The 26,876-nt window shown below is 49.0% G+C and overlaps 1 protein-coding gene across 5 annotated transcripts in view; it reads right to left on the reverse strand.

Annotated features, from left to right (window-relative positions):
* The window catches only part of ITPR1 (inositol 1,4,5-trisphosphate receptor type 1), a 164,397-nt gene that overhangs the window by 22,513 nt on the left and 115,008 nt on the right, over nucleotides 1–26,876 (reverse strand). For all 5 annotated transcript variants that reach the window (XM_056501261.1, XM_056501259.1, XM_056501263.1 and 2 more), the window contains 13 exons: nucleotides 18,950–19,130; nucleotides 17,639–17,892; nucleotides 13,955–14,155; nucleotides 12,725–12,835; nucleotides 11,369–11,464; nucleotides 10,883–11,005; nucleotides 9,809–9,913; nucleotides 8,761–8,953; nucleotides 6,020–6,142; nucleotides 3,033–3,208; nucleotides 2,251–2,415; nucleotides 925–1,120; nucleotides 329–430 (listed from right to left, as the gene is read on the reverse strand). In XM_056501261.1, coding sequence (XP_056357236.1) covers nucleotides 329–430; nucleotides 925–1,120; nucleotides 2,251–2,415; nucleotides 3,033–3,208; nucleotides 6,020–6,142; nucleotides 8,761–8,953; nucleotides 9,809–9,913; nucleotides 10,883–11,005; nucleotides 11,369–11,464; nucleotides 12,725–12,835; nucleotides 13,955–14,155; nucleotides 17,639–17,892; nucleotides 18,950–19,130 — 2,026 coding nt within the window. The remainder of the gene's footprint in view (nucleotides 1–328; nucleotides 431–924; nucleotides 1,121–2,250; nucleotides 2,416–3,032; nucleotides 3,209–6,019; nucleotides 6,143–8,760; nucleotides 8,954–9,808; nucleotides 9,914–10,882; nucleotides 11,006–11,368; nucleotides 11,465–12,724; nucleotides 12,836–13,954; nucleotides 14,156–17,638; nucleotides 17,893–18,949; nucleotides 19,131–26,876) is intronic.

Genomic DNA, 26,876 nt, shown 5'->3' on the forward strand with positions numbered 1-26,876 from the left:
TAATAGCCTCATGCTTTAAAATAATAAACTTTGCAAAGAGGAAAACTGCATCTCTTCCTTCTCCAATTGATGCAGAAAATGAAAGAGTCTGACAGTGTTTTATGAAGTCTGGTTAAGTTCTAAGTTTCTCTGCTTTAGTCACTTCATGTAACAAATGTTATTTATGCTGCTGGCCTAAATTAATCCTATTTCAAGTTAATGTCGTGATAGATTTGTTCCCAAATTTATTGCATAGGGTTTTTTAAGGAAATTATTTTAATTGAAGGTGATTAACTAAGAACAGAGTGGAAACTCAGGGTGTGAGTTGGAGTTCCAGAGTGGTACTTACGGTCGGAGGGGATGATGGAGGAGCAGTTTTCATTGCTCCCTAACTTGCACACATCTGAGTAGAGGAACTCTCCAGTCATGGTCTCACCTGCCTCTGTGTGATCTGCAACCACAAAATGCTGAATCAAAGGATGCTGGAACAGCCTGCAAGGTGTTCTCAGGAATTAGGGCTCCCATCACACCCAGTGTGTGATTACGAGCATTTAGAGCAGTGTCTTACCCTAGAGTTTGGAAGGGCACAGTGCTTCCTGATTTACACATTCCATGTGTGAAGTGTGGTTTTAAAGTCAACAACAAAAGCATTTTTATTTCACAGAATCCCAGATTCACTGAGGCTGGAAAAGACCTCCAAGATTCTTCATTGAGTGGATTGTCACCACTCAATGTCACCAACCCAGAGCACTGAGTGCCACCTCCAGCCCTTCCTTGGACACCTGCTTGGATAAGCACTCCAAACCTCCCTGGGCAGCCCCTTCCAAGGCCTGAGCACCCTTTCCATGGAGAAATTCCTGCTGCTGTCCAGCCTGAGGCCGTTCCCTTGTCCTATCAACGCCTGGGGGAACAAAATCTGACAGGGAACGAGCTGCTGGCACTGACCTGGCAGCAGGGTCTCGTTGGGGAGCTTGTCCACTTCCAGGATGAAGTCATCCTTGAAGAAGAGGTAGCCCACGATGGAGAAGAGGTAGACCAGGATGAGGGCGAGCACGGCCGTCAGGATGATGGAGCGCCCGTTGCGCGTCACGCTCTTGATGACGTTGAGCAGCGTCTCCTCCCGGTACACCAGGTCAAAGAGCTGGGGACAGCCAACAGCACGTGGGCCACAGCCCTGCTGCCAGGCAGGGAGCAGCAGGGGCTGAGGCAGCTGTGCCCCTGGGCAGCCAGCAGGATGCTCCTGCCCCACTGGGACACACACCAAGCTCCCAGCTGGTTTTTACAGTGACCCCTCGCAGCCTCCAAACAGCTCACTTCAGATTGCAGCTTGCTATTTTCTCTACATTTTAATTTATTGAGTTCCCAAATTCTGTGTTTAGATTTCTCTGCTGATGTTTCCTCCGTTTTTTGCTGGGGCAGAGCCCAGGCAGGTTGTGGCTATGCTGGTGGATCACAGGACAGGTATGAGTTAAATTGGACCTCTATGACCACAGCAAATAACCAGCTCAGGTACCAGAGGATGTGGCAAACACCAAGCAAAGGGACAGAAATAGCCTGTTCTGAATGGGATTTCAGCTTTGCTTCAACAGTGACACATGCTCTCCACCAACACTAGATCCCTTCCTTCAGTGTTACTCTTGGAAGCATTGTGCTGTGCCAGGTGAATCCCACCCCAGGCAGAAGGAACATGTGTGCCAGGATCTGTGTCCATCCCATGAGGGCTGGAGCCTGGACACAGCTGTGGAAACACTCCCAAGTCATCCAGCTGCTCAGGAAGCACAGACACTGTGTTACAGTCATTGATAAAAACACAGCAAAGCCTCACAGCCCATCTAATTCTACCCCACAGGCAGGGAACCTTCCCCATCCCAGGTGCTCCAGCCCCAGTGTCCAGCCTGGCCTTGGGCACTGCCAGGGATCCAGGGGCAGCCACAGCTGCTCTGGGCACCTGTGCCAGGGCTGCCCACCCTCCCAAGGAACAATTCCTTCCTCATATCTCATCTAAACCTCTCCTCTTTTGGTTTAAAACCACCCCCCAATGTCCTCTCCCTGTCTGTCTGTGCAGGAAGTCTCACAGCAGCAAAAGGGATGTGGCAGGAGTCCTGCTGTCTCCCCCAGTGACTTCTCCTAAAGAACACCTCCAGTCTGTGGCTCTTCCCAGTGTCTGCTCAACAGTTTCCCAGCAGAAGAGCAGAAATTTTCCTGCATATGCCCAAGATGAGACCTCACAAAGAGAGCAGAAGATGCTCTGAGGGCCAAGCAAACACCCACCAGGAGGCTGTAGAAGAACTCGTGCACGAAGAGCCCCAGGGCACAGATCAGCAGGTACAGCAGGTGGTAGAGGAACTCCACATCCATGATCATGGCCTTGTATCCTCGTGTGAAGGTCCCACAGTTACCCACAAAACTCATCAGGAAAATGATTTTATTACAGACCTAGGGAAAGATCAGCCATAAATTACAACATCAGGGAAAACAGACTGGTTTTTCAAGCTGGAGGTAACTTGGCACTTTGCTGGGCAATCCCTTCCAATGCCTGACCACTGTTTCCATGAAGAAATTCCTCCTGGTGCCCACCCTGAGCCTCTCCAGCACAGCTTGAGGCCATTCCTTGTCCTGTCCTGTTCCCTGCTCCCAGAGCTTGACCCCCCTGGCTGTTCCCTCCTGTCAGGGAGCTGTGCAGAGCCACAAGGTCCCCCCTGAGCCCCTTCCCAGCTCCCCATCAGACTCACAATGCATCATTCAGTGAGCCTCACACATCCCCACACACACTGAGGCAGTTTGGGTGAAGAACCACGTGCTTTAGGGTCATTCCTCCCCGTGTCTGTCTGAGGCTGGAGCTGTTCCTACACTGAGCAAAACCTCAGAGCTCTGTCTGCAGCCTGGGGAGCCAGGATTAAATGAACAACCCAGAGCCCTGTGCAAGGAGCAGCCCAAGGAGGGAATCACTCCTCCCGCAGCCCCACGCCACCTCCAGCCTGTTTCACCCCCACCCAGAGCCAAGGAACCCTTACAGAGGGGGCAGGAGAGGGCCAGCAGAGCCCCTCACTCACATTGAAGGCTCCCAGGAGGAAGAGGGTGGGCTGCAGCCCCACGGAGAAGATGAGGCGCAGGATGGTGGAGGCGATGAGGGCGCGGATGCCGTGGGGCTTGGGCAGCGCGATGACGATGGCCAGGGAGATGAGCATGGCTGTCCACAGCAGCCCCGACAGGTGGGGCTCCAGCGTGCCTGCAGGGCAGAGCAAACCCCACCTGCACTGCTGCCTCCAGTCTGAGCCTCTGCATTCCCAGACTCTGCCCTGCATTATAACTCTGAACTCCATACAGTGTCCCAAGCTCTCCTCCCAGCTCAGCACACACAGCAATCCTTGTCCAGCCCAGAACCAAGGACAGGCTGCAGCTCCAGCCCCAAAAAGTGCAAACAGAGAATTGAGGAGAGAATTGAGACTGCAGAACCTGGAGCTGGAATGGGACAATGAACCCCAATGTGGAAATGGAACAAAACTGATAAAAGTGTGAAACTCCTGACTGGGATCCATCCTGGGTGCAGCCATGGCCAGGCTCTTGCACTGCCCGAGGGGAATCCTTGGAAGGGTTTTTAATAAATCCTGCTTTATTCCTTTAACTCTGCCCAGCCTCTGCTCCAGGTCAGCATCCCCAGGCATCAGTATAACCACACTGAGCAGAGCACTGCCAGCTGTTCTGTTTTTGGGGAGCATCACCCAGCCCTCACTGCACAGCAGCAGCATCTGAGCCCAAAGCCTTCAGCAGGTTTTAATCACAAACCTGTTACTAAATCATGACACAAATGTAAGTACTACAGGATGTTCATTTTGGTGTTCACTGCCTGCACACCTGAGGGCTGTGCTGTGCAGGGGCAGGGCCTGGGCAGGTGAGGACACTCCCCCAGAGCCCCCTGATGTGCTTTTGGTCAGAGCCCGGTACCATTTTTGCCATCACTTGCTGTTTCTGGGTCTATTTAGGCTGCCCCCTGAGACTGGCTGCTTACACAACACCAAGCCTGTGTAGCTAAAAATAAACTTCCCTGAAAGAGCCATAAAAGAGATTCAGCCCAAAACACCATTCACCCCAGGCTGATGCAGAATGTGAGACACCTCTTTCTCAAAGCTGACTTAAAATTTTTGTCTTCAAGCAATTGGTTCCTCAACAGCCAAAAAAGCAAAACCCCCCAAATTCCAGAGCACTCTGCAGCCTTTCTGCAAGCACATTCTCACAGAACTTGTGTCTGACTGGCAAAATCCTCACTCAGGGCCTTTTCCCCCCCTGCTCCCAAATTCAGGCAGCTTAGGAAATATTACTCTCATCTGACTACCACGAGCAGCCATTTAATCTTGTTCCAAATCACTGCAGATTAATAAAGACAGCAGAGGATGGATGGAAATTAAAAGTTAATAAGCGTAAAGTTGAGCAGCTGTTTTGGCTGCCTGGGGGGAGTTTGGGCTCCTGGAGCTGTCACAGCACAAGGTGCAGAGCTGGGAATGGAGCCACTGAGTGGGAACAAGCAACAGCAGGGAGAGGGGACAGAGGAAATGTGCAGCAGCTTCTTCAGGAATGACTGCTCTAAAATCTAAATAAGATTTACTGGGGATAGATTTGCTTTCAGGAGTTGCAGCAGCTCTGAGGAAACACCTGGAGTGACAGAGGCCCTGGAACACCCTCCTGGTTCCAGCCCAAACCCCAGCAGCACGAGGAGGGCAGTGCCAGGACCCAGCAGTGTCACCCTGGGGCACAGCAGGGCTCAGAGGGGTCACTCCTCAACTTCTGCCCCCAGCCTGACCCCAAAGCCCTGCTGGGAGTCCCTGCACAGCCACAGGCAGGAGGAACAGGCAACCAGCAGAAGCTCTCCCTGTCTCTGGAATTCTCACCATTCCAGTACCCAATTCCAGGCATCCAGTTTTGTTTCTGCTCCTCAAGTCAGAAGTTTTACAGCTTCTGCTACTGTCAGATGCTCATCAGCTGCTCAGTTCACCGTGTCTGAGCAATTCAAGACACTGACAACTTCCCCCAAACAGTCTGTTTGGAAGAGTCTTTTTTTTTTTTTTTAAGCTAAATATAAGATACACATGTATTTATTTATTTTACTTTTTGGATTCCTCTAGAAGAGGAAGAGGTTTTACCAAAATGTTACCTGATAAATAAAGAATTTCAAATATGTAGGGTAGGGCATCTTCAAAATGCCAAACAATCCCCCCCAGTCTTGCAGTTTGTAATCTCAGGGAACTCATTTAACCAGCAGCTTTCCTGGCAGCCATAAATTCAGAGCTAACTTGGGATCTCTGCAACCAGAGACAGAAATTCAGTTGTTTTTTGGGTTTGTTAGAACCCTCCAGCCAGGATCTGGGCTGTCCCCACTCTGCTGACACGGCTGTGACACTGGGGGACAGCCACAGCCTGCTGGTCCTGATGGCAGAAGGCAAAACTGCACTTTTCCCCCTCTCAGGAGCACAGGGATTTGGTCTAAAATATCCCTTTTTCAGGATGCAAACTCCCTCCACACAAGGAAAAATCTCCTACCTAGACATTCTCACCATTGTGCAAGTGATGCACGTGACACTGCTGAGAACATCCCTGTGATTTCCCAACTCCAGCCCTGCCCTGCCCCAGGTGCAGCTCTGGGGAGGGGCTGGACCCACTCCCAGCACTCAGGGGCCTCCTGGAGCACCAGGAAAAGTGTGTGGAAAATGTCATTAATAAACTGCAAGCTCAAGGAAAACAACACAATCAACATTTTGCCTATTTTTAGCTCAGTCCTTAATTACAGGACTTTAAACCAAAGTAGAACAGTCAAGCAATTAAAGGTGGATGTTTGTCTTGGGTAATTTTTTTCCCCCAGGAAAAAGCATGGCTCTACATCTTCCTTAAAAAATGCCTCAAGAAAGAAAAAGACAACAGCACCATTTAAAACAAGGCAATTTAAAAAGCCAAATTCTGTTCTCCTACCCCCAGTGATGTAAACAGCAGAATTTGGCTCATGCCACCTCATTTGTTCACGTGGTTTTTTTGGGTTAATTATCAGTACCTCCTCGAATTCCTTTGAATGGGTAGAAAAATGCCACCAGCAGGTTCATGAGGACAGCCAGGTTAAAGGAAATGCTGCTCCAGAAGGACATGTTCCGAGCACACCAGTACAGGAAGGGCTGAGCTGCAACACAGAAAATGATTTCTTTTTAATGGAGGGTTTAGTAAAAATAAGAGGTTTCTATAAAATAAAAATATCACCACCAAAACAAGCTTGTTTTCAGTTTGCCCAAAAGCACAGCATCAAAAGTAATAATATTCATGGCTTATTCTGCAGTTTATTTAATTATCTTTCATCTTGGGGGCCCTTCAAGTTTCCTAGATGATGTTTTAAGGCAAAGGATGCCTGTTTCAAACATGGTTTAGCAGCAGCAAGAGGTAAGCTGAGAAACTGCAGAGACCAAACACTTGAGGCTTCCCCTAATAATACACTTTGTACTCAGAGTCACACCAAGAACAATTTGGAGGAGGAAAACGAGCTCCAGCCCCATCCCTGTGTGCCCTGCTGCTGCCAGCAGCTCACCTGCACCAGCCAGTGCCACCTGCACATTCATTTTCTGCTGAGAACATCCCAAAACAGCCCCAGAATTACCTGGGGTGAAGCTCCCTGGCCTTCCCTCTGCCCTGGGGGCAAAGCACATCTGCACAGAGCTCCATGCACAATCCACCAGCACATTTAAATCCTTAATGTTACACAGAAATACTTCTCAAAAACACTCCTGATTTTAATAATCCCTGCAGCCAGAACCAAGAGGCAGAAAGCAGAAAGATTTCTCTGCTGAAGTGGTCGTGAACTCAAGGTCAACAAAGCAGCCAAGGAGCTGCCTTGCAGCAATTCCCTCTGCAGCCTGGCAAAATCCCCCTGATTTTAGCTCCTGCAGGCTTACTGCACAGCAAATTGTATCCTCCTGAAATCCAGAGCAGTGAAAAAAATCCATTAAAAATGCTCTCAAAGAAGGGAAAGGAACTGTTTTGCCCTGGTGGAAGGAGGCAGCGTGCTTAGACATCAGACAGTAAAGAAAAAGCTCTCAGTAAAATCTAGGAACAGGTTGAAAATGCAGACTTTGGGGCTGAAGGGTAATATATTACATGCTGCAATTCTGAGCTTCACAGTAGCTCCTAGGTCTGTCCAGCAAATCCCCTCCTCTAACACCCCCAGCAACAAAGAGGTAAAAAATTCCATAATCTCTCAATGTTCTCAGATCCCTTTTAACTGGAAGAATTTATAACCAGATTTAATTAATTTATATGAAATATATAAGGGTGATTATAAAGGTCCAGGTTTAACTTTACACCTTCCTTTGGAGATGGAAAGTGTCTGTGTAGTGCTTCTGCCTGGCTTTGGCAGCTCATTTCCATTCTTAATTAACAATTAAGAGGCTTCTGGTGCTCAGATTATGGGCCAGCACCATGAGCTGAAGGGAGAAGTACATGGGTCTTTATTTTAGAAGTTTTTTGGAGGGTTGAATAAACTCTAAAGTGGCATCACATGAGCACACACAGCGCTGCCAGGGGTCACAGCTCCAACACAAACTCACTAAAAATGTGAGAAACAATTGTAGGAATGCAAAAAAAATCACTCAGAGACCAGACAAGACCTGAATATTAGAGACAGAATAAATTATCCCTGTGTTTTGAAGAAAAAAGAAATATTCTCCATCTCTGCAGGTGGATCTTGGCTAATTTGTGGTTTGTTGTTAATGATGGATGCCTTCACAGCTTGCTTGGAGACAGCCTCAAAGACAAAGTGACTCAAACAACAAAATCTAACAGAATATATGGATGCTGTTGAAGTTACAATTTGTTTAGGATGTCACACTCCCAGATTTCTTGCAGAGCTGTCAGATTTTTGGAAGCAGTCCCACATCTGCTCCAAGAGGGGGTTCCAGACCAGTCCTGCTCTTGCACTGAAAACTGGAGTGGAGCTGCTGCAGGGGAGGGGAGCAGCTCTCAGAGGGCAGGGCTGGAGCAGGAGGGTCCTGCCTGATCTCCCATTTCTCAGGGTCACTGCTGGCCAGCTCTCAGCTCTGCCCACTGAGCCTCAGCTGCAGCACTCAGCCTTCAGCAGAACAAGAACAAAAAAATGAAGCAAATGAGCTAGAAGGTTTACTGGGAGATGTGTGGCACTGAGTAAATTAAAATATCATTTTAAGGGATTTCCCAGCTGCCAGTGGGAACATCAGAGGGAAAATCAGTGCTTGAAAACACCTGTGTTCAGATATTTTAGCATCACAGGGATGGAAGGGAGTCAGCCAGTCTGCTTGCCAAGAAAGGATGAATTCTACCTTACCAGTACTGAGAAATCCATCTTTAACTTGTCCTTAAACATCTCCATTCCTAAAGTTGTCCTAAGTCCAGAGAATCTTTATGGCTGGAAAAGACCTTTACAGCCATCAAGTCCAGCCCTGTGCACTGCCCAGCCTCACTCCCCCTGCATCCAGCACAGGCCACTGCTCCTCCCCATCTCAGCTACTCCTTCTCACATTTGTTCCTTCCTGCTGGATCTCAAAACAACAACCTGTGCTGCTCCTTGCTGCTCTGCCCTGGATCCTCTCCAGAGGGTCCCCACTGCTGCAGCACCCAGCCTGCCTCTACCCCAGCATCCTGCCACTCCTGAACTGCAAACAATCCTGGAGGCTGCTGCCCCCCTGGGGAACCACCTGCTGCTCAGCCAGAGCTTCCCATCCCAAAATCCCCAAACAAACCCCAAACCCTGAGCTCAGCGGAGCAGCACTGACCCACCTCGCAGCTTCTTCTGCCAGTTCATCTCGTTGAAGAGGTCCTCAGACTTGAGGAAGAAGTCGTTGATCTTGCTGCCCTGCTCGTCGCGCTCGGTGGTGTAGTAGATGCGCAGCTTGGACTCCTTGGTGAGGAACTCGCAGATGCTGGGCACGGGGAACACGATCTGCTCCATGGTGCGGTCCGACCTGACAATCTGCACAGCAGCCCGTCAGCCCTGCTCCTCAGGGCTCTCAGCCCTTGCCTCCTGCCTGTTTGCCCCCCCCTCAAGCTCCATGCAGACACATTTCCAAAGAACAGCAGCTCCACGCAGATTTGATTTGATTTACCTCTCAGAGAGGGTCTATGTTTAGCTCCAGAATTGTGACTTCTATGCTGTGGTCTGATTCTGGCAGTACTGGGATTTCCAAGGGGCCCAGAGAAGCCTGCACCAAAGCTGGGATGCAGTTCAGAGCAATGTGGTGGCCCAGTTCAAGAATGTTGGCAAATTTGAGCCATGGACAAGTACAAAGAATAACAGTTATATCTGTATTGCTTATTGGAGAGTTTTGTGAAGTTGTAGAACCATGGACTGGTTGGGGTTGGGAGGACTTTAAATCCCATCCAGTGCCACCCCTGCCATGGCAGGGACACCTTGCACTGTGCCAGGCTGCTCCCAGCCCTGTCCAACCTGGGACACTTCCAGGGATGGGACAGCCACAGCTTCTCCAGGAAATCTCCATATTTGTGAACATTTCACTTTCATAGAGCTCTTAGATGGCACAGGAGGCCAAACTGTCATTTGAATCCAGAAAGAGTGGCAAAAGCTATCACAAACTTTCTGGATTCAGCAACAGCACCGGCCAAAATGTAACAGAAGCGAAGCCACACTTCTCCTGCCAAGAGAGCTCTGCTCAGCTCCATCCCCGAGCCCACACATGACAGCTCAGGAATAGCTCCCCCCCACTGCCAGGGAATTAAATAAATAACTGTCTGCAGGCTCTGTATCAGAGACAGCAGCCCACAGCCAGGCAGGCAGAGGACAAAGCTGGGGCTGCCCAGGAGCTCCTACCTCGATCTGCGCCGTGTGCTTGGCGTAGAACTCCAGCGCCTCGTCCCCCTCGATCTGACCCCCTGGCTTCAGCATGTTCTGCAGCTCTTTGTTGTGACGAGCCAACTAAAATAAAGGAATGCACAGGGAGTGGGAGACACCAGATGTCTCTCTGTGATATTAAATTTCTGATTTTTTGGCATAAAAAAAGAAATAGTACGCAGTCAGCTGCTAGGAAAGGGCAAAGTTGACAGAAGGCTTGTTCTGTTCCAACCAGACACCCTGCAGCTCTATTTTGGGAGCAAGTCAGAATGATTCAAATATGTATTTCTTTAATGCCAGTGTTGTACTCTTCTTTTCCCCATCCTCTTCCACCCTTTGCCTGGAATCTTTCTGGTCACACAGAAATTCATGTTTGGTCTGTCCTTCTACACCACCCTAACCCAAAGGTGTGCTCATCCCCCAAGGATCCAGGCATGGACAAAGAGAAAATCTGCATCAACTCAGCAGCAGATGCACAGAGCACTGCTCCAAAAATGCTGCTGGATGCTCCCAAATTCATCCTGCAGTGAGGTTGTGTCTGCTCAGATGCTGGAGGAACAAGAAGTCTTCAATGCAGTAGCACCAATATATTAAGTAGATTTAGACACGTTTTTCTCCCCTTTGGTTTTTTTTTTTACCTTTCAAACACACATTGTATCAATACAATGGCTCTGCTTGGCTCCAGCAGAGACAGAATGTGGCAAGGACTGAGATTTCTGATTACACTTTAATTGATCTGTGAGTAGAATTTCTTTGGGAGTATAAAGTAACCTTTGATACAGCTGAAAAGTAATACACTGCTGCTCAGTGCTGCCAGGAACTGAGCCACGTGTCCTCAGGAACTCGGTCCAGAGCCTGCCTGCTTCCCACTATAAATGAAAACTCCCAAAATTTTCTCTCATTATACTATTTTTGTTTCTGATTAAAATTAGGATTTGCTCTGATAACAAGGTTATGTGCAGTGAGTCAGGCTCAGAGATGAGCCACGATACCAGTTCCAGGGAAAAGCAGACTCTGGCTTTTCCCAGTTTGTGACTGGAGGTGACACAATACCTGATGAGCCAGGATATAAATGTTGTGTCCCACGTTCCGGGGAGATGCTGCGACATCTTCCCCGTTCTCTCCATCCTCAAACTCCACCTCTCCCTGCAGATAAGCCTTCTTGATCACTTCCACCTGCAGGAGGAACAGAGGCAAGGGGAGGGTGGAAGCTGCTGAGGGCACTCCCAGGGAATGGGAGCAGGGATGCTCAAAGGGGGATTCTCAACACCCAGGATGAACTGAGCTCAGCTTCAGCCCAGCACAACAAACTGAGCCTCACATTTCCCTGAAGGTAACAAATTCCAGGCCACCTTCTCTGCACTGTGTCATGTTCTGACCCTGGGATCTGCTGCTTGTGTTTGCACCAGTTCATACATTAACCAGCCCCAAAACCCTGCCATGGCTTACTGGGCAGCTCTTGGGGCACAAGGGATTTTCACCCCTCTGTCTCCTGTGCAGATGAAGAGCCAGGAGCTCAGGAGTGACCCCAGGACTCACCAGCTCCTTGGGCCTCATGTTGTAGAGGATCCTCTCAGCGTTCTCACTGTCGTGCCTGCTCTCCATGATGGCCAAGAGCAGCTTGGAGGCATTGTTCTGAGGGGAGGGGAAAGCAATGGAATCACTGCCAGGAGCCAAAAATGAGGGTACCCAGCCTGAGTGGCACCACTGTGCTGCCAGAAGGGCTTTGGGGTCCCACTGCAGGCAGAGTGTGCCAGCCAGCCCAGGGCTCCCACAGCCTCCCTTCACCAAGCCCTCCCCTCCCCTAATTACTGACCTACACAACCCAACAGGATTTTTTACCACTTTATTCCCCAAATCCTGCTTTTTGAGAGACATCAAATTAACCCCAGACAAGGTTTAAATTTCTAAAGATGCTGCTGTTTCATGCTCGTGTTGTTTCGGTTTGGTTTGAAGACACTGCAGCATCACCACAAGCTCTGAGCTCCCAAATGGAGCAGCTCAGCTCTGCTGAAGATGCTGCTGATTAAATCAAGGGACAGCCAGGGCTGAAGACAGACGTGCCTTGCTGCTTTTAACTGAAATCACTCTGCAGTCTGCTCACGCCGAGAACACAGGGAGGAAATGGGAAACTACCACAAGGCACCAGACTACTTTAATACCAACAATTAAGATTAAAATCCATCATGCCTGACAATAAAACCCAATAAAAGTATTTAATTTTGAAGTATAATGCTAATCGAGTCTAAAAGCATTTTTTATTTACAATAATAAAAAACCCACATTACCCATAATAATGGTGTGAGTCGGCAACGGAAAGCAAGGAGACACTGCAGTGTCAGTCAGGGCAATAAGTCAGAAAGGAAATATTTCTCAAGCACAGGCTGAAGCAAGAGTGCTCTGGGACTGCTGCTGCTAGAGGGGAACCTGCTCCTGTGTTTTTGTGTTTTGAAACCAGCACCAGGGCTAATTATTTAATTAATATGGACAGCCCTAAAGAACTGTGGATGATTTCATGTCAACCAATTAAACAACACCAATAAAGTGTTAGGAAAGTTGTTGCAACACAAGAAATTTCACTTCCATTGTCCACGTAAAAGCTCAGCAGCAACAGAACAGTTTTCATCAGCTTTAAATTTTTTACAGGATGTAATTTTAGGATTCCTCAGCATATTCTGCCTGCATTCCCCATCTGAGAACTGGTGGCTCCATGTCACCATTTAGAAGATGAAATACCTGTGACAAACAATCTTTGGGCACTGCCTGCAGCTCGCTGACATGTATAATTTTGGGGCACTTACGAATACTGGGATCCAATAAACACCCACATAATTCCAACAATAAAATTGTATTTTATCTCACTGTTACTGTGCCTCACACAGAACATCCACTTGCCTTCAGCTCCAGCACGAGGTCCATCCTCTTCTTTCCCAGAGGGTTGATGTCATTGAGGATTAATGCTGTGATGATGTCAATGCCGTTGGACTCGTGAGTAGCAATGCAGTTCTGTCCAAAGAAAAGTCACCAGCCTGCACTAACTGCCTGCACTGCAAACCCAAACCCAGCCTGGGCTGCTGGCCTGCCAGAGCAGCAGAGTCCCCTCTGTCATCACCTCGTGGGCTGCCCGAGGTGGAGCAGTGCACAGAGAGCCCCAGGCAGAGCAACAACAAAGATTAAAGCATTTTGTTCTGAGCTTTTCCTCTCCTCAGCCATGGTCCTGCTGGAGCCCCTGGCCTCAGGAAGCACGGAGAACCACAGCTGATAAATGAAACATTTCCATGCCAGAGTGTGCAGGCTGGAGGAACAGTGTTTTACTGAGATTAGGGAGAGTTTTCTTTATTAAAAACGTGCCAATCAACACCTACTTCAGTGCTGTCTGCACAAAGAATGGGAATTTCCATAACCTTCTGCCTACCCTTCAGCCCTGCTTTTGGATGGGCTGAACTAAAATGTACAAACAGCAGCTTGCTGCCTTCCAAATCCAGAGAGAGCCCTGCTCTGTCACTGAACTCCACACCTGGAACACCTGAAGGGTTTAATTCCACCTGATCCAGAGAGCAGAGGGACACTGACAGCTCTCTCTGGCATGCACAGCCTCACACATTCTCTTCCAGAAACAAGAACAACAGAAAAGTCACATTCCAGTCTTTCAGGACAATATTACGGTTCAATTAAAGAGGAAATGGAGACAATAAGCAGAAACTGGCCCAGAGAAGCTGTGGCTGCCCCATCCTTGGAAGTGTTCAAGGCCAGGTTGGATGAGGCTGGGAACACCTGGGACAGTGGGAGATGTCTCTGCCATGGCAGGGGTGGCACTGGGTGGGCTTTAAGGCCCCTCCCAATCCATTCTGGGATTACCTGAAGTACAGAAATTCCCCACTCTCCCTGTCCAGTCTAATGGAACAAAATTTAGCAAAGCAGAAATATTTCTACTGCTTTGAGTGGTTCAACTCCTCAGAGGGGACCCTGAGAAAAACAAGTTGATTATGAGGAGTTTATAAAGGAAAAAAAATCCTCCAACTTGTGGGACAAGTAAAGTGAGCAGTGTTATAAGACAACAGCAGTCTAGCAGAGCTGGGGCCCAGGGAGAAAGGGAGAAGCATTTCCCAGCTCTGGATCCATTACCTGGTTCTCATGGCAGGGCCCCTGACAGTACTCAGTCAAACTTTCCAGGGTCTGGTTGATCAGTGCCACGTTCTTCTCATTTATGTACAGACCCAGAAGTCCAAGGCCCCCAGTTGTGCTCCCACAGATGCAGTCCAGGAACTGCAGAGTCTCACACACCAGGTTGTAGTTTGTCTTGTTGTTCTGGCAGCGTAGGAAATTCTGTGAGGAGAGTGTCAAAGCCATGAGGGAAGGAAAAAACCATACAAAATGCTGCTTGGCTGACAGTATTTATTAACTTCATCCATCCCCAACTCCACTGCATGGTGGATTGCTCTGGTACAAGCAGTTTTAGCCTCTTTCCTTATTTGCAAGGTGCTGCTCTCCTGAGCAGCTTGTTGGCTTCACTTTACAGCAATAAACAGAGTGCATCCCACAAACAGAGCCTGACACAGGCACTCTGGGAAGCTCCCTGGAGCCTGAAGCTTCACTCCAGCTGCTGCACTTCCCTGCCAAGCATCACTCAAGGTGATCACTCCCTCCTCCAGACCCTCCCAAGGTGGGAGCAGCAATTCCCTGGTGGGTCTCACAGCAGGAACAAGAGGGGCCTGAGTGCACACCTGAAGGAAGGTGCCTTACACTGGAATTCTCTCCACTGCATTTCTTCCCACATAATTATTGTGATTCCTGCCTGAAGCTGCTGATTAGGAGAAGCTCCTCTAATGAAAAGCCAGATTTGCCACCGTGGATTTAACAGCTTTCTGCTCTCCTATATTCCAAATGAAAAGAAGCACCAAACCCACCCAAAACTGAAGGACAACTAATGAAAACCCATTTCCCAGTGACTCAGATGCTGTTTGCCAGTGCATTCCCAGCAGTGCTGCAAAGATTAGCAGCCACTACCACTTGCTTTTCCTTGAAGTTTCAGCAGGAAAACTCTTACTTCACTTAATTCTAGCAGGTAACAACAATTCCAGGGTGAAAAAGCCCTCAGAGGAACAGGAGCCATGGGAGTGTGGAAGCAGCAAGGTCTTTCCTGCCAGCCCAGAGAGCAGCACTGGTCCCTGGCTGTCTCTGCCTGAGTCAGACTAATGAGTCTTTTAAGGCAAACAGAGAGAGGAATTGCAGTTTCAATGGAAGGCAAAGCTAAAAAAGGAAAATGCTGTCTATGAATGCAGACTAAAGGTGACAGTGATTCAGCACATTTCAGCTGATTGCTCATTTAGTATCCTGACTTCTGATTAACTTGTCAGAATGTAAAAAAGGTTGATCCTACAGAAATTGGAGCTTGTGCCTTCCCCCCAGGAAAAAAAAGCAAAACGGAAGGATAATACCAAAGTGAGGAAGCAAAATGCTCCCCATCTGCAGCATAACATTTATTCTGATTAGAGCTAAGCTTCTACCTGAGCTGCTTGATCCACAGTCAGCAAGGAGAGAAGAGGAATGAGGCACAAGAGGCAGGAGGACATTGTTAGGCTAAAACAAGGGGAAGGAAAAAATTGTAGAAAACAAACCCCTGCTGCACTGTGAGAAACTGCCCCAGGGAGTGTCTGCTGCTGTCTCAGCCAGGACAGAGTGAACTCTTCATTTCCAGTCACCCAGAGCATCCCACAGGCCACAGAGTGGGAACACAACTCCTGAGTGCTGAGTGAGGCACCCCACTGCTCTCAGTGGCAATGACCCCGAGGTGTGCAGCCCCTGCACCAGAGCCAGCAGCCACAGCTGCTGGAACATGTGGCAAGTGTGCACCCACCCCTTCTCCCAGTCCCTGCACTCATCTGGAGAAGGCAAACAGCATCCACACGGGGCAAACTGGGGCTGTGTGTGGGAAAGAAGGGCTGACTGAGGCACAGGGCACAGCACTGCAGCTGCCTGGGCATCCCAGAGTCTTCCTCCTCCTCCTCCAGCATGACCTGCACTTCCCAGTGTTTGCACCAGCTGCCACCAGCCTGGAAAGGCTGGGTGTGCCCAGCCCAGCTCACTCCTCACCCAAACACCCTGTGCAGTTCTGGGACACTCAGCTCCCTGCAGAGTCCCTGCTCCTTCAGGGAGCTCATGTACCAGCTGCAGACACCACGATTTTGGAGGATCAGACACTTCTGCCTTCCCTTTGGGGCTGAGGGAGAACAAACCTCGAGGCAGGCAGGCAGCAAGAGGATTACACCGGAAAAATCGTTCTACCTCTTTTTTTGATGTTGTTAAAAAAATAAATCCCTTTTTCTCTCAGAGCTGACTACAACTACCTGCTGTTTGGGAAATCTAATTGTTCAGGACAAAGAGCTGAGGCCAAGTGTGTGCACTGGCTGGGGTTCAAGTGAGCTCCTATAGCTGCGGGTGCCTCGCCAAAGGCAGCAGCGATCCTGAGCTGTGGTTTGGAACCGTGCCACGGAACCGACACTGCCAGCGGCAGGAAAACCCTCTGACACAGCACTCATCAAAGGGCTGCTTCTCCTTCAAGCCAGAGAAAGGCTGATGTATAGAAGCTGGGCACTCAGGGATGCTCCCAGCAGTTTCCATGCAGTGATCCCAGGGCTGCCGGGGCATTCCTGCTCGGAGAAGCGATTTGGCAGCTCTGCAGAGCTCTCACAGGGTCCCACGCTCCTGCTGGCCAGGGAACAATGGGCAATCGAGGCAATTATTGCTCTTTATGAGCATTTAGCACGTTGTACAGCTCCTCCACCCCAGCCCAGCAGCAGCGGCTGAAACATCTGAATTGCAGCCCCTTGGAAGGGGGAACCTGCTCTGGGAATTCTGCAAACACGTCCCAGGGCAGCACAGGACACAGAGGCTGCCAGGACCTTTGGACTCTGCCAGCTCCAATCCCTGTCACGAGGCAGCTGGAGCAGAGCCTGGCCCGTCCTCTCCACATCCCCATCAGGTGTTTGCACACATGGTGAGAGACTCTGAGCCTTCTCCTCTGCAGCCTCAGCTCTCCCTGCCCATGGTCACCTCTGAGACTGCCTGCTGGACTGGAGCTAGAATTCCACACAGAGCCTGGGGCATCCAGCTTGTTTAGATGTTTCCCACCCCAATTCTCCACCAAGGCTGAGACTGCCTTGCTCCAGACCTCAGCAGGGTCTCAGGGATGTAGGGTGGGTGATGGCCAGTCCTACCAGTGAGGGGCAAGGGGTGGCACTGAGCTCCCTGACCTTCTCTGTGTCCTCTGTCACCAGGGGCTGTGCCCATCCCACAGCAAAGCCAGCTCTGCTATCTGCTCCTTTCTATACAGCTTAGAAACCCTTCTCACTGCCCCCCATGTCCCTCAGCAGATTCACCTCCAGCTGAGGCTTTCCTGACTCCCTCACCATGTGTTCAACTGAACACATGAACAGATCCAAGAGAATCCAGGAGGATCTGGTTACTGGAAAGCTTGAAGGCTGCTGGAGCCAAAGTCCTAATGCTCTCTTCATTTTCTTAGATTATTTTTCTTTCCTTCTGCTTTCAAAAGCAAATCAGTAACTTCACAGCACAACACTTGCTTGCTTTCAAAATACACTTTTAAAAAACCCCAAGAAGTGTTGATCCCACCACCTTTTATGTACCTTTCAAACACCACTGGATAACTGGATTTGCTCATATCAGCCCAGCAAGGTATAAGTACTTTTTTTTTTTTTTTTTTTTGGATTAACGTCAAGACCAAAGAGAGTAATTGTTCAGATAATCCATTTTAAAAGGCCTGGGATCAGGGATGAGCACAGGCGGTACCTGCAAATCCCGGTTGTGGTTTTCACAGAGCAGCTGCAGGAAGCGCAGGATGGGCTGCATGATGGAGATGACAGCACTCATCTCCAGCTCATCCTTGCTCTTGTCTGCTGCAGCCTGGGCTCCCTCTCCAGCTGAGAAGTGCTCCTCGGGGTCGGCCTCCCTGCGGTAGGCGCTGTACGCCTTGCGCGTGGCCGCCGACGCCTCCAGCAGCTGGTCCCGCACCTCCTCGGTGATCTGGGTCATGGGCTCCCTCACTGCAACACACCAGCACAGCCATGCTCCTTACAGGGCCACCAACCTGCCCACAGCTCCCCTGGAGCTTCCCCACAGCAGCTCTTTGGTGTGTTCAGTGCAGGTGCTCGTGGCACACTCTGCACCAACCACAGCAGGGTCATTGTGCTGGGTGATGTGGCCCTGTAATGTGTATTCTATCACCATCTGTTAAACCAGGTGGGGTAGTGATTCCTTATCTCTGTCTAGATAAAAACTGAGATTTTGGACACCAAGGAACCCTCTTTGCACTGGATTCCAGAGGAAAACCAGACCTTTGCACATCATCCCTGGAGCTTCAGAGGAAACTGCACCTTCTCCAGGAGCACTGCTCCAGCTGAACCACATCTGCCCCTGCAGGAGGATGCAGCCACCATTGAATGGGACTGTGCCAACACCCTGACTGACTGACGGGTGTCAGCTTGGATTCTGACTCTGGCAGGGCTGGGATTGTTCTGTGTAATACTGCATTGCTATTTTAATTTTCCTAGTAAAGAACTGTTATTCCTAATTCCCGTATCTTTGCCTGAGAGCCCCTTAACTTCAAAATTATAATAATTTGGAGGGAGAGGTTTACATTCTCCATTTCAAAGAGAAGCTTCTGCCTTTATTGGCAGACACCTGTCCTTCACACCAGGACAGTTATAAATCTGGGGATTCACTGGTTAGGGCACACACATCTAGCACTAGCAGGAGTTATGGTAAAGGGACCTGCTTTAGAGCAAAATTAGGATTTCTTCATTTATTGTTAGAGAAGGCACTGACCACAACCTACAGTCTGGGGTTGTTACTACGGGTCAGATTTGGGCAGCTTGTCACAAGACACAGCAGCAGAGTCTCAGCTCAGAAAGACTCTTCCTCATTTCAATAGCACAACCTCACAAATGGATGAAGAGGGGATGAAGCTCTCAAAATCCCGAGCCAGGGCACCCCTGATCTCTGAACTTTGCTCTGTGGGATCAGAGATCAGAGACTGCATCAACTGAAATGAGTTCAGAGCACACTCCCTGTTAGTTCAGAAGGAGAATGACTGGGGATTACCTCTTTTCCTGTTGGGGACATCTCTGTCTGAGTCCTCATCTTTCTTTTTGTTCCCCAAGTCACTGGTGTTGACTGTGACAGTTGCCTTGATCTCCTGCTGTGCCACCTTCATGCGATCATAAAAAACCTTAAAGAACTTCTCGGATTTCTTATCTTCCGTCAGTCGGCAGAAGAAGGAATGCTGCAAGAGAGAAGGAACAGCATCTGTAGCTCCACACACAGCTCTGAACCCAGACAATTCCACCTTTCTGCACTGTGCTATCCTGCAGGACTGGGAGCTTCAATAGCTGTCAGTAAACTGAAACTCACAGCAATGGAAACTTTTATTAATAAGCAATTAATAAAGTTTATTGTGAGGTAGTCTCAATGTCTCAGCTTTGTTAAGTCCCTCATTCACAACTTCAAATACAGATTTAAAGAGAAGTGAGAGCAATAAATCACATCAGCCTGATCCATTTAGGTAGCACACTTCACTCTCAACAAGGGAGATAAGGAATTAAGGTAAGGAGAAGGGAATTCCCTATATTTGATTCTCAGCTCAGAAACAAAAGGTTATGAGGAAAATACAGAGGAAGGAGAACTGTCCTGCTTTCCCACCCTCAAATCCAAGGGACTGAGACTCACAAGATGCAAAAGCCAACGTTAATCACAGTCCAGAAATGTCCAAACAGGGTGATGCTGTGAGGCACATCCCGTGCTGAGATTCCCCTGCCCTGCCTGCAGCAGGCTCCTTAAAACTCCTTTGAGTTCCCACTCCAATCTATCTTTAAGTGACAGAGAAACTCAAAAAGCACTTTTAAGAAGGTTTATTACTCTCCTTCTGCACATATGTGCACGGAGACAGAAAGTTCTCCCTAAAATCGAGGAGAATACAAATCATGTACAGGTCAAGAAGGAGCCAACACAGTGAGTGATCAGACAACTCTTGATGAAACCAATATGCTGTTACATAAATCAGGACCAGAGCTTAAACACGACTGAAGGATGAACTTGTAAGTGGGTCACCTTATGCAGAGCATTATGAAATTAGTTAGCATTCTGCAGCGGCTCGCCATCCAACAGCTTTACATGATGAATAGGAATGAAGCCTGATTTATTGAAAAAACAAATTAAAATGGGAACAGCAACATCTCCTGCCCGCTCTGCTGCGGAGCACACGGGGCCGTGGTGCTGCTGCCTTTGATCACTCCCCAGCAGCTGCACACAGAGTGACTTTGAACCCTCCCAGAGCTGTGTCTGATTACAGGCAGAGCAGGAGTGGGGCTATTCTGGAGCTATTTAAAGAACGTGGTCAATATTCACGAGATGTCCCTCCCAGCACTGCAATACCTCCCACCTGCCCCCAGCACCTCAGGTAAACCCTGGAGACTGTTTATTTCTAGGGTTAACAGAGAAGAGGGAAAGGAGAACGACCCAGGACAGACACCCCAAATCCAGTCACACCAGTACCTCCTCCTGACACCCACCAGAGCACAGCAAAGCAGAGGTGCCAGAGGAAATGCCCTCTGCCCAAACACTGTGATGTGCCTCTGGGTGCCAAATTCATCTATTAGTACTGGTACAGTAAAAATAAAATATCTAATCCAAGACTTGCTATCAACAATTTGAATGTTTTCTCACAATGTTTTCCCATGGCTTTGAACTGAAAGAGGGCTGATTTAAATTAGATATATTCAAGAAGTTCTTCTCTGTGAAGGGGTGAGGCTGACCAGCAGCCCCTCAATAACCAGGTGGGTGAGAAAGTCAAGCCTGAACTAACTCTGTGCCTTGGTGGCTACAAGGACAGAGAGGGGAAGAGTTTGTATCTAAGGTGCATCTTGGAAATTTCACTCTACCAAGGTTACAAATAACAATTTCCAGAAAGACCAGCAGAAACCACAAGCTCTAGAAAGGTCAAGAACTTTCTGAAAAATCTGGTTGTCAGGCAGTGATGGCCATGACCTGGCTGTCACATCTGCAGAGCCCAGACAGGAGGAGTTCCCCTGTGATATAGCTGTGCTGAAGGAAAAGCCTTTTTTAAATGAACCACACCAAAGAAATACCTTTTATGAGAGTAATTACTACTTGCTGACAGACTTGATTTTCGCTGTCTTTTCAAGCTTCTTAACTGAGTTTTCCACTGCACTTCAGAGAAAAAACCCCAAATGAAAGGAGCATTTCCAGTAAAGCTTTTTGTGCATGCTGTGCATACACTGAAGGGGTGTCACCAAATGATTGTTTCAGTTTAGGTCAGGATGCCTAACACCTTCACACATATGAATCAACCACATGCCAGCTCCCAAAGATACTGTATTTTAAGAGGTGTGATCTTGCAAGTTGCACTCAGCAGGTAACGGGTGGTGATAATTATGACAGAAATCCTAAAATCTTATTTACAGATATAGCCTCAAAGCAGAAAGTGGAGAAATCTCCCTTTTTAAAAGGGAAATGGAGTGGCCATTTTAGAGCACCGTCTGCTGGGGTCCTGGCTTGTGTACAGACACCACGGAACCACAGGCTGCTGAAAGAGCAAGTGTGGAACAGCCAACCTCCACACTGCTGGGGGATTCTGAGCCTTCAGCAGAGCCCTGACACTGCAGCATCTGACACCAGCCAGCCCTGAGGACCCAGGCAGCCTCACACTGGGGTCTGGGAGCTCCTGAACACCTCCTGCAGGCAGGGAGCTGTGTCCCATAAAAACCAGTATGGGCTGTGGCTGTCCCAGTATGGAAAAGCTGTCTGAGAGGTACTGGAGACACAGGCAGAGAGGGATTTGTGACAAGGGCACGGAGGGACAGGACACAGGGAATGGATTCTCACTGCCAGAGGGCAGGGCTGGGTGGGATTTGGGAAGGAATTCTTCCCTGGGAGGGTGGGGAGGCTCCAGCACAGGGTGCCCAGAGAAGCTGTGGCTGCCCCAGGATCCCTGGAAGTGTCCCAGGCCAGGTTGAGCACTCTGGGCTAGTGGAAAGTGTCCCTGCTCATGGTAGGGAGTTGGAAGTAGATGATATTTAAGGTTGCTTCCAACCCAAAGCATTCTGACATTCTTAGAGAGCTAAACTCACACATCGTGAAACTGTATTTCATTTCAGCCTTGTGCTGTTAATGTCTGTTGAGTCATTAATATGGACAGGAGCCATGGCAGCCCCTGAGCTTTGCCCCATGGACTCAGGCTCAGCAAAGAGCTGAGGGAAGCCCAGCAGATCTCAGAGCACAGCGAGCTCCTGAGCAAACAAACCACACTGAGATAATGGGACGGTAATTAATTAATGACACAGCCACAGGAGGAAACCCAGAGCCACCCCACACGACAAGCACGAGTGGCTGGCAGGACAGACACCCCCTGTGAGCAAGGACATCACCACAGCATTTGTAAGGAGGGAGCAGCCACCTGCTGCACACAGATTGTTTCAAGGGGATGGAAGGAGAGCCCAGCACAGGCAGCACGTCTGCACCCAGGTTACAGAGCAGAACAACACCAGCAAACTGTGGAGTACCTTCCTCTGCTCTCCATCCCCCAGCTCTGCTCCTGAGCAATTCCTCGGGCACAGCAGGACAAACCCCCTCCACCTCTGCCCCTCCAGTGCTCCCCTCTGGGCCAAACCAGTCAGTGAGTGAATCCCACCATCACCTACCCACACCACACTGGCAGAAGAAAAGCTGCAAACCCAGAGATGGATTTGCATGGAGAAGAAAGCCAAGGCCAAGTTCTGGCTGCAGCACCTTGAGCAGCACCCCTGCACCCCTGCAGCCCCTCGAGCTCCCTTGCTGGCTCAGCCTTTCTTGTGTTTTTCTTGAGAACAGGATCCTGTCTTTCTTGAGCAAGTGTCAGACATGATGAACTACATCTGTCTATGGTCTGTTCCAGTGGTTAACAACTGTTAGAAACATGTGGTTAAGGTCTTTTTTATGCCACTAATTTCCAGTCACTGATATTTTTTTAAGTTGGTGTCTCCTCTGTAGTTATTCCCAGGAACTTGGTCTCCTTTTCCCTTCTGACTATTTACATACTCTGTGAAATGTTTACCTAACGTTTCGTGCTAAACTGAAAATACCATTTCTGCTTGCTGACTTTTCATTCAGCATTAATATCATTTTCTGTGGTGGGTATTTTTTGGCATGTTCTTAAATACTGCAAATCATTAACAAGCTGGATCGTAGAACCACATTAAAAAAAAATAAATCAGCAAAGAACAGGCACATTTGCCGGCATTAGAATTTAATTCTAAGACCTCTGACATTTGTAATATATGAAATTTCTAATGATGAGTGGAAGAGAAGCTCAGCTAACTCCCCAACAGTTCAGGGGGGTGGGATTATGGAGGCAGGATAGCCACAGGGGAAGGGACAAATGCTCCTTTAATGTGTCTCTCATACCAGCAGTCAGTAATAAATTGGATTTCAGCCAGCAGAACTGACATCTGTCCTGTGGAGAGTGAAACCACACAGCACAGCAGTCTGGTACCTTTGTGTAAGGTGTACAGAGGACAGACCCAGGTAACTAATCCACTAGAAATGTAAGTAATCCACAGTAAATTTAATGATGAGTGAGCTTGTGCCCAGTGTAGGATTGTTAAATGGGAAAAAAAAATCAGGCAGCTGATTTCTAACTCTTGCCTCTGAAATCCTTGCCAGTTTGGGCTGTGTGTGCTGTCCCCTTTCCTGGGAACACCTTTCCCTGTGCTGCCACCTGGCTCTGCCCGAGCCACCACTGTTGTGCCAGCCAAGGGAAGGAACAGGGCTCGGATTGTTTCACAGCTCATTGCCGCTGCAGACCCGCTGCAGGCTGGGCTGGCTGGCTGGGAGGCAGCAGCAGAGCCCAGCAGTGAGCCCTGGCTCTGCCCAGCTGTGTGTGCTCCCCACAGGGCAGCCCTGCCTGCAGGAGCCACGCACCCTCCCCGAGCTCCATCCCAGTTTCATCAGCCACCAGCCCTGCCAGACCATCCAGCACATCCCCAACAACTCCCCAGCAAAACCAGCTCCTGATGACACGAAATCAGGGGAAGCAGAGTCCCAGCAAACAGCTGCAACTAAAGCAAACTGCTGCTGTCCCTCCCTGCCCGTTCATCCAAGGGCAGTGAACAGGAACACCCGTGAACTTGGCGAGCCAGGCAGATTGCACAGGAAGGTCCCTCCAGAAGGAGCAGAAAGCTCAGGGATCTGGCTTCAACTCAGGACATTTTATTCCAGCACTGGAGAGAAATCACTGCAGGGCCCTCGGCTCTGGGTTATCCGGCCGGGCTGCCAGCACCAACTAATGCAAAACTTGTGTGCTACTTCATCTCTGCAGGAAGAGTTTGCCACCCCCAGACAAGTTCTTAGAGCTGGACTACTTCAAACAAGCCACATTTTAAGGGGAACTGCACTACCACACTGAATTAAGAACAAGTGCCAGCCCTCTACATTCTGCCTAAACATATTCTGAGGGTTTCCACTGCAGAAAATTCCAACCTAACTCTGCTTTTGGTCCCTCCTCATTTATTTATTTCAAGTATCACTAATCTCTCTCTCTTGAAATCTCTCTTAAGTCCTGGCTCGCTGGAGATCCATCACTTTGGGCATGAGTGATGGATATCATTAGTCTTACATAGCTTAAGGAAATGGCAGCTGAAATATTTCACACTGAACATACTTCACAGTTTGAAATAAACCCATAAGGAAAATCTGCCAGAACACCTCAATTGCCTGTGTTTTTTGCAAACTGTAAAATAAACTTTGTCCTGAAAGCAGAAGGAGGACTTCCCAGCTCTATTTTCCACAAATAAGACAAACTCTCCCTGCCAGGGGCATCCACTCTCCACCCTGCACAGCTCTGCTCTTTACTGGGGGTTCTGCCCACCTTATGGGGAATGTTTTTTGGGGCTGCTGAGTGTACACAGCCTGACCTGTGGGAATGCTTGTCTGTCCCAACCAGCAGCACTAGACCAGGAAGAGTTGCATCCTACACATTCTCCTACTGCAACACCCAAAATCTTGATGCGACTTAAAGTAATTTCACTGAAGAAAGCAAGAACAAACCTCATCCAGAGACCCTCACACCCTTCCAGAGCCAGTAGGAGCCCCTAAAAGGATGAGGTGACACTGGGGAAGGCACAGTGGGGGAACAACAGGCACAGACATCACTGTGGGGTCTGGGCTCACAGAGCCTTGGGGCCTGCCCAGCTGCCAGCACAGAGCTTGATTTGGGTTCCTCCTGCATCCCTGTGGGAACACACAGAGCTGGGGCACTCAGCTCAGCCATGGCAGGAGCACAGATCCCACATCCATGGCAGGAGAATGGATCCCATATCCATGGCAGGAGAATGGATCCCATATCCCATTACAGGAATGTGGATCCCATATCCCATGGCAGGAACATGGATCCCATATCCCATGGTACGATAATGGATCCCATATCTCATTACAGGAACGTGGATCCCATATCCATGGCAGGATAATGGATCCCATATCCCATTACAGGAATGTGGATCCCATATCCCATAACAGGAACATGGATCCCATAACCCATTACAGGATAATGGATCCCATATCCCATGGCAGGAACATGGATCCCATATCCATGGCAGGAGCACGGATCCCATATCCCATGGTATGATAATGGATCCCATATCCCAATACAGGAACATGGATTCCATATCCCATTACAGGAGCACAGATCCCATATCCCATGGCAGGAACATGGATCCCATATCCCATGGTAGGAGCATAGATCCCATATCCCATTGCAGGAACATGGATCCCATATCCCATTGCAGGAACATGGATCCCATATCCCATTACAGGAACGTGGATCCCATATCCATGGCAGGATAATGGATCCCTTATCCCATTACAGGAATGTGGATCCCATATCCCATAACAGGAACATGGATCCCATAACCCATTACAGGATAATGGATCCCATAACCCATTACAGGATAATGGATCCCATATCCCATGACAGGAACATGGATCCCATATCCATGGCAGGAGCATAGATCCCATATCCCATGGTATGATAATGGATCCCATAACCCATGGCAGGATAATGGATCCCATATCCCAATACAGGAACATGGATTCCATAACCCATTACAGGAGCACAGATCCCATATCCCATGGCAGGAACATGGATCCCATATCCCATGGCAGGAACATGGATCCCACTTCCCCACCAAACCAGCAAGAGCTGTGTAGGTGTGAGAAACAAGGAAGTCTGCAGACTCCCCAAAAGGAAAAAAAAAATAAAAAAGTGTAAGATCTCCTTGAGAGACAGAGGAATTAAAGAAAACCATAGCAACAAGTCAGTCCACCTACCCAAACCACCCACCCACCACCAGTTTCATTTGCTGACGCACTTCAAAAACAAGCTGGCTCCTACCCGCTCTGGAAGGTGAGCAAGCCCTGAGAGCTCATTAAATTCCCTTCTCAGCTACTCTTGTGTGCCTGCAGCTAGTGAGCAAGTGGGATATAAATAGAAGTTATATAACAGCGCTTTGTTGATTCCTGTGCTTACCAAAAAAAAGGCAGCATGACCTTGTTTTGCTGAATAGCTTTGCCTCTGCCTGCTCGGGGAGGACTTTAATCCTGCTAGGGATCATCCTGAAAGTTTGTGTTGGACCTGGATCCCATGGAGAGGAATTGGGGGAATTACTGATTTAGCTCCCTGCTCCTTGCAGGAGCAGGATCCCAGTGGAATGCTGAGAGGCTTGCCACACAGGAGGTGGCACCCAAACACGAACACAAAGGCCACCAAGACGCAGCTGAACCCTGAGGTAGCTCCTCTTCTCCTTCCTTTCCACCTACACTGCTCAACCGCACGGCTGGGCGCCTCAGAACCCAGCAGAAAACTTCCCTTTGGGAAAAAAGGCTAGAAGATGTTCTGCTCCAGGAACACTGATGGCCCAAACACACCCCAGGAAGCAGCAGGAGCTGCAGCTCAGGTGGAAAGATGAGATGGTATCACTCC

The sequence above is a fragment of the Oenanthe melanoleuca genome, chromosome 12 (genome assembly GCF_029582105.1).
Source record: "Oenanthe melanoleuca isolate GR-GAL-2019-014 chromosome 12, OMel1.0, whole genome shotgun sequence".
NCBI lineage: Eukaryota > Metazoa > Chordata > Aves > Passeriformes > Muscicapidae > Oenanthe > Oenanthe melanoleuca.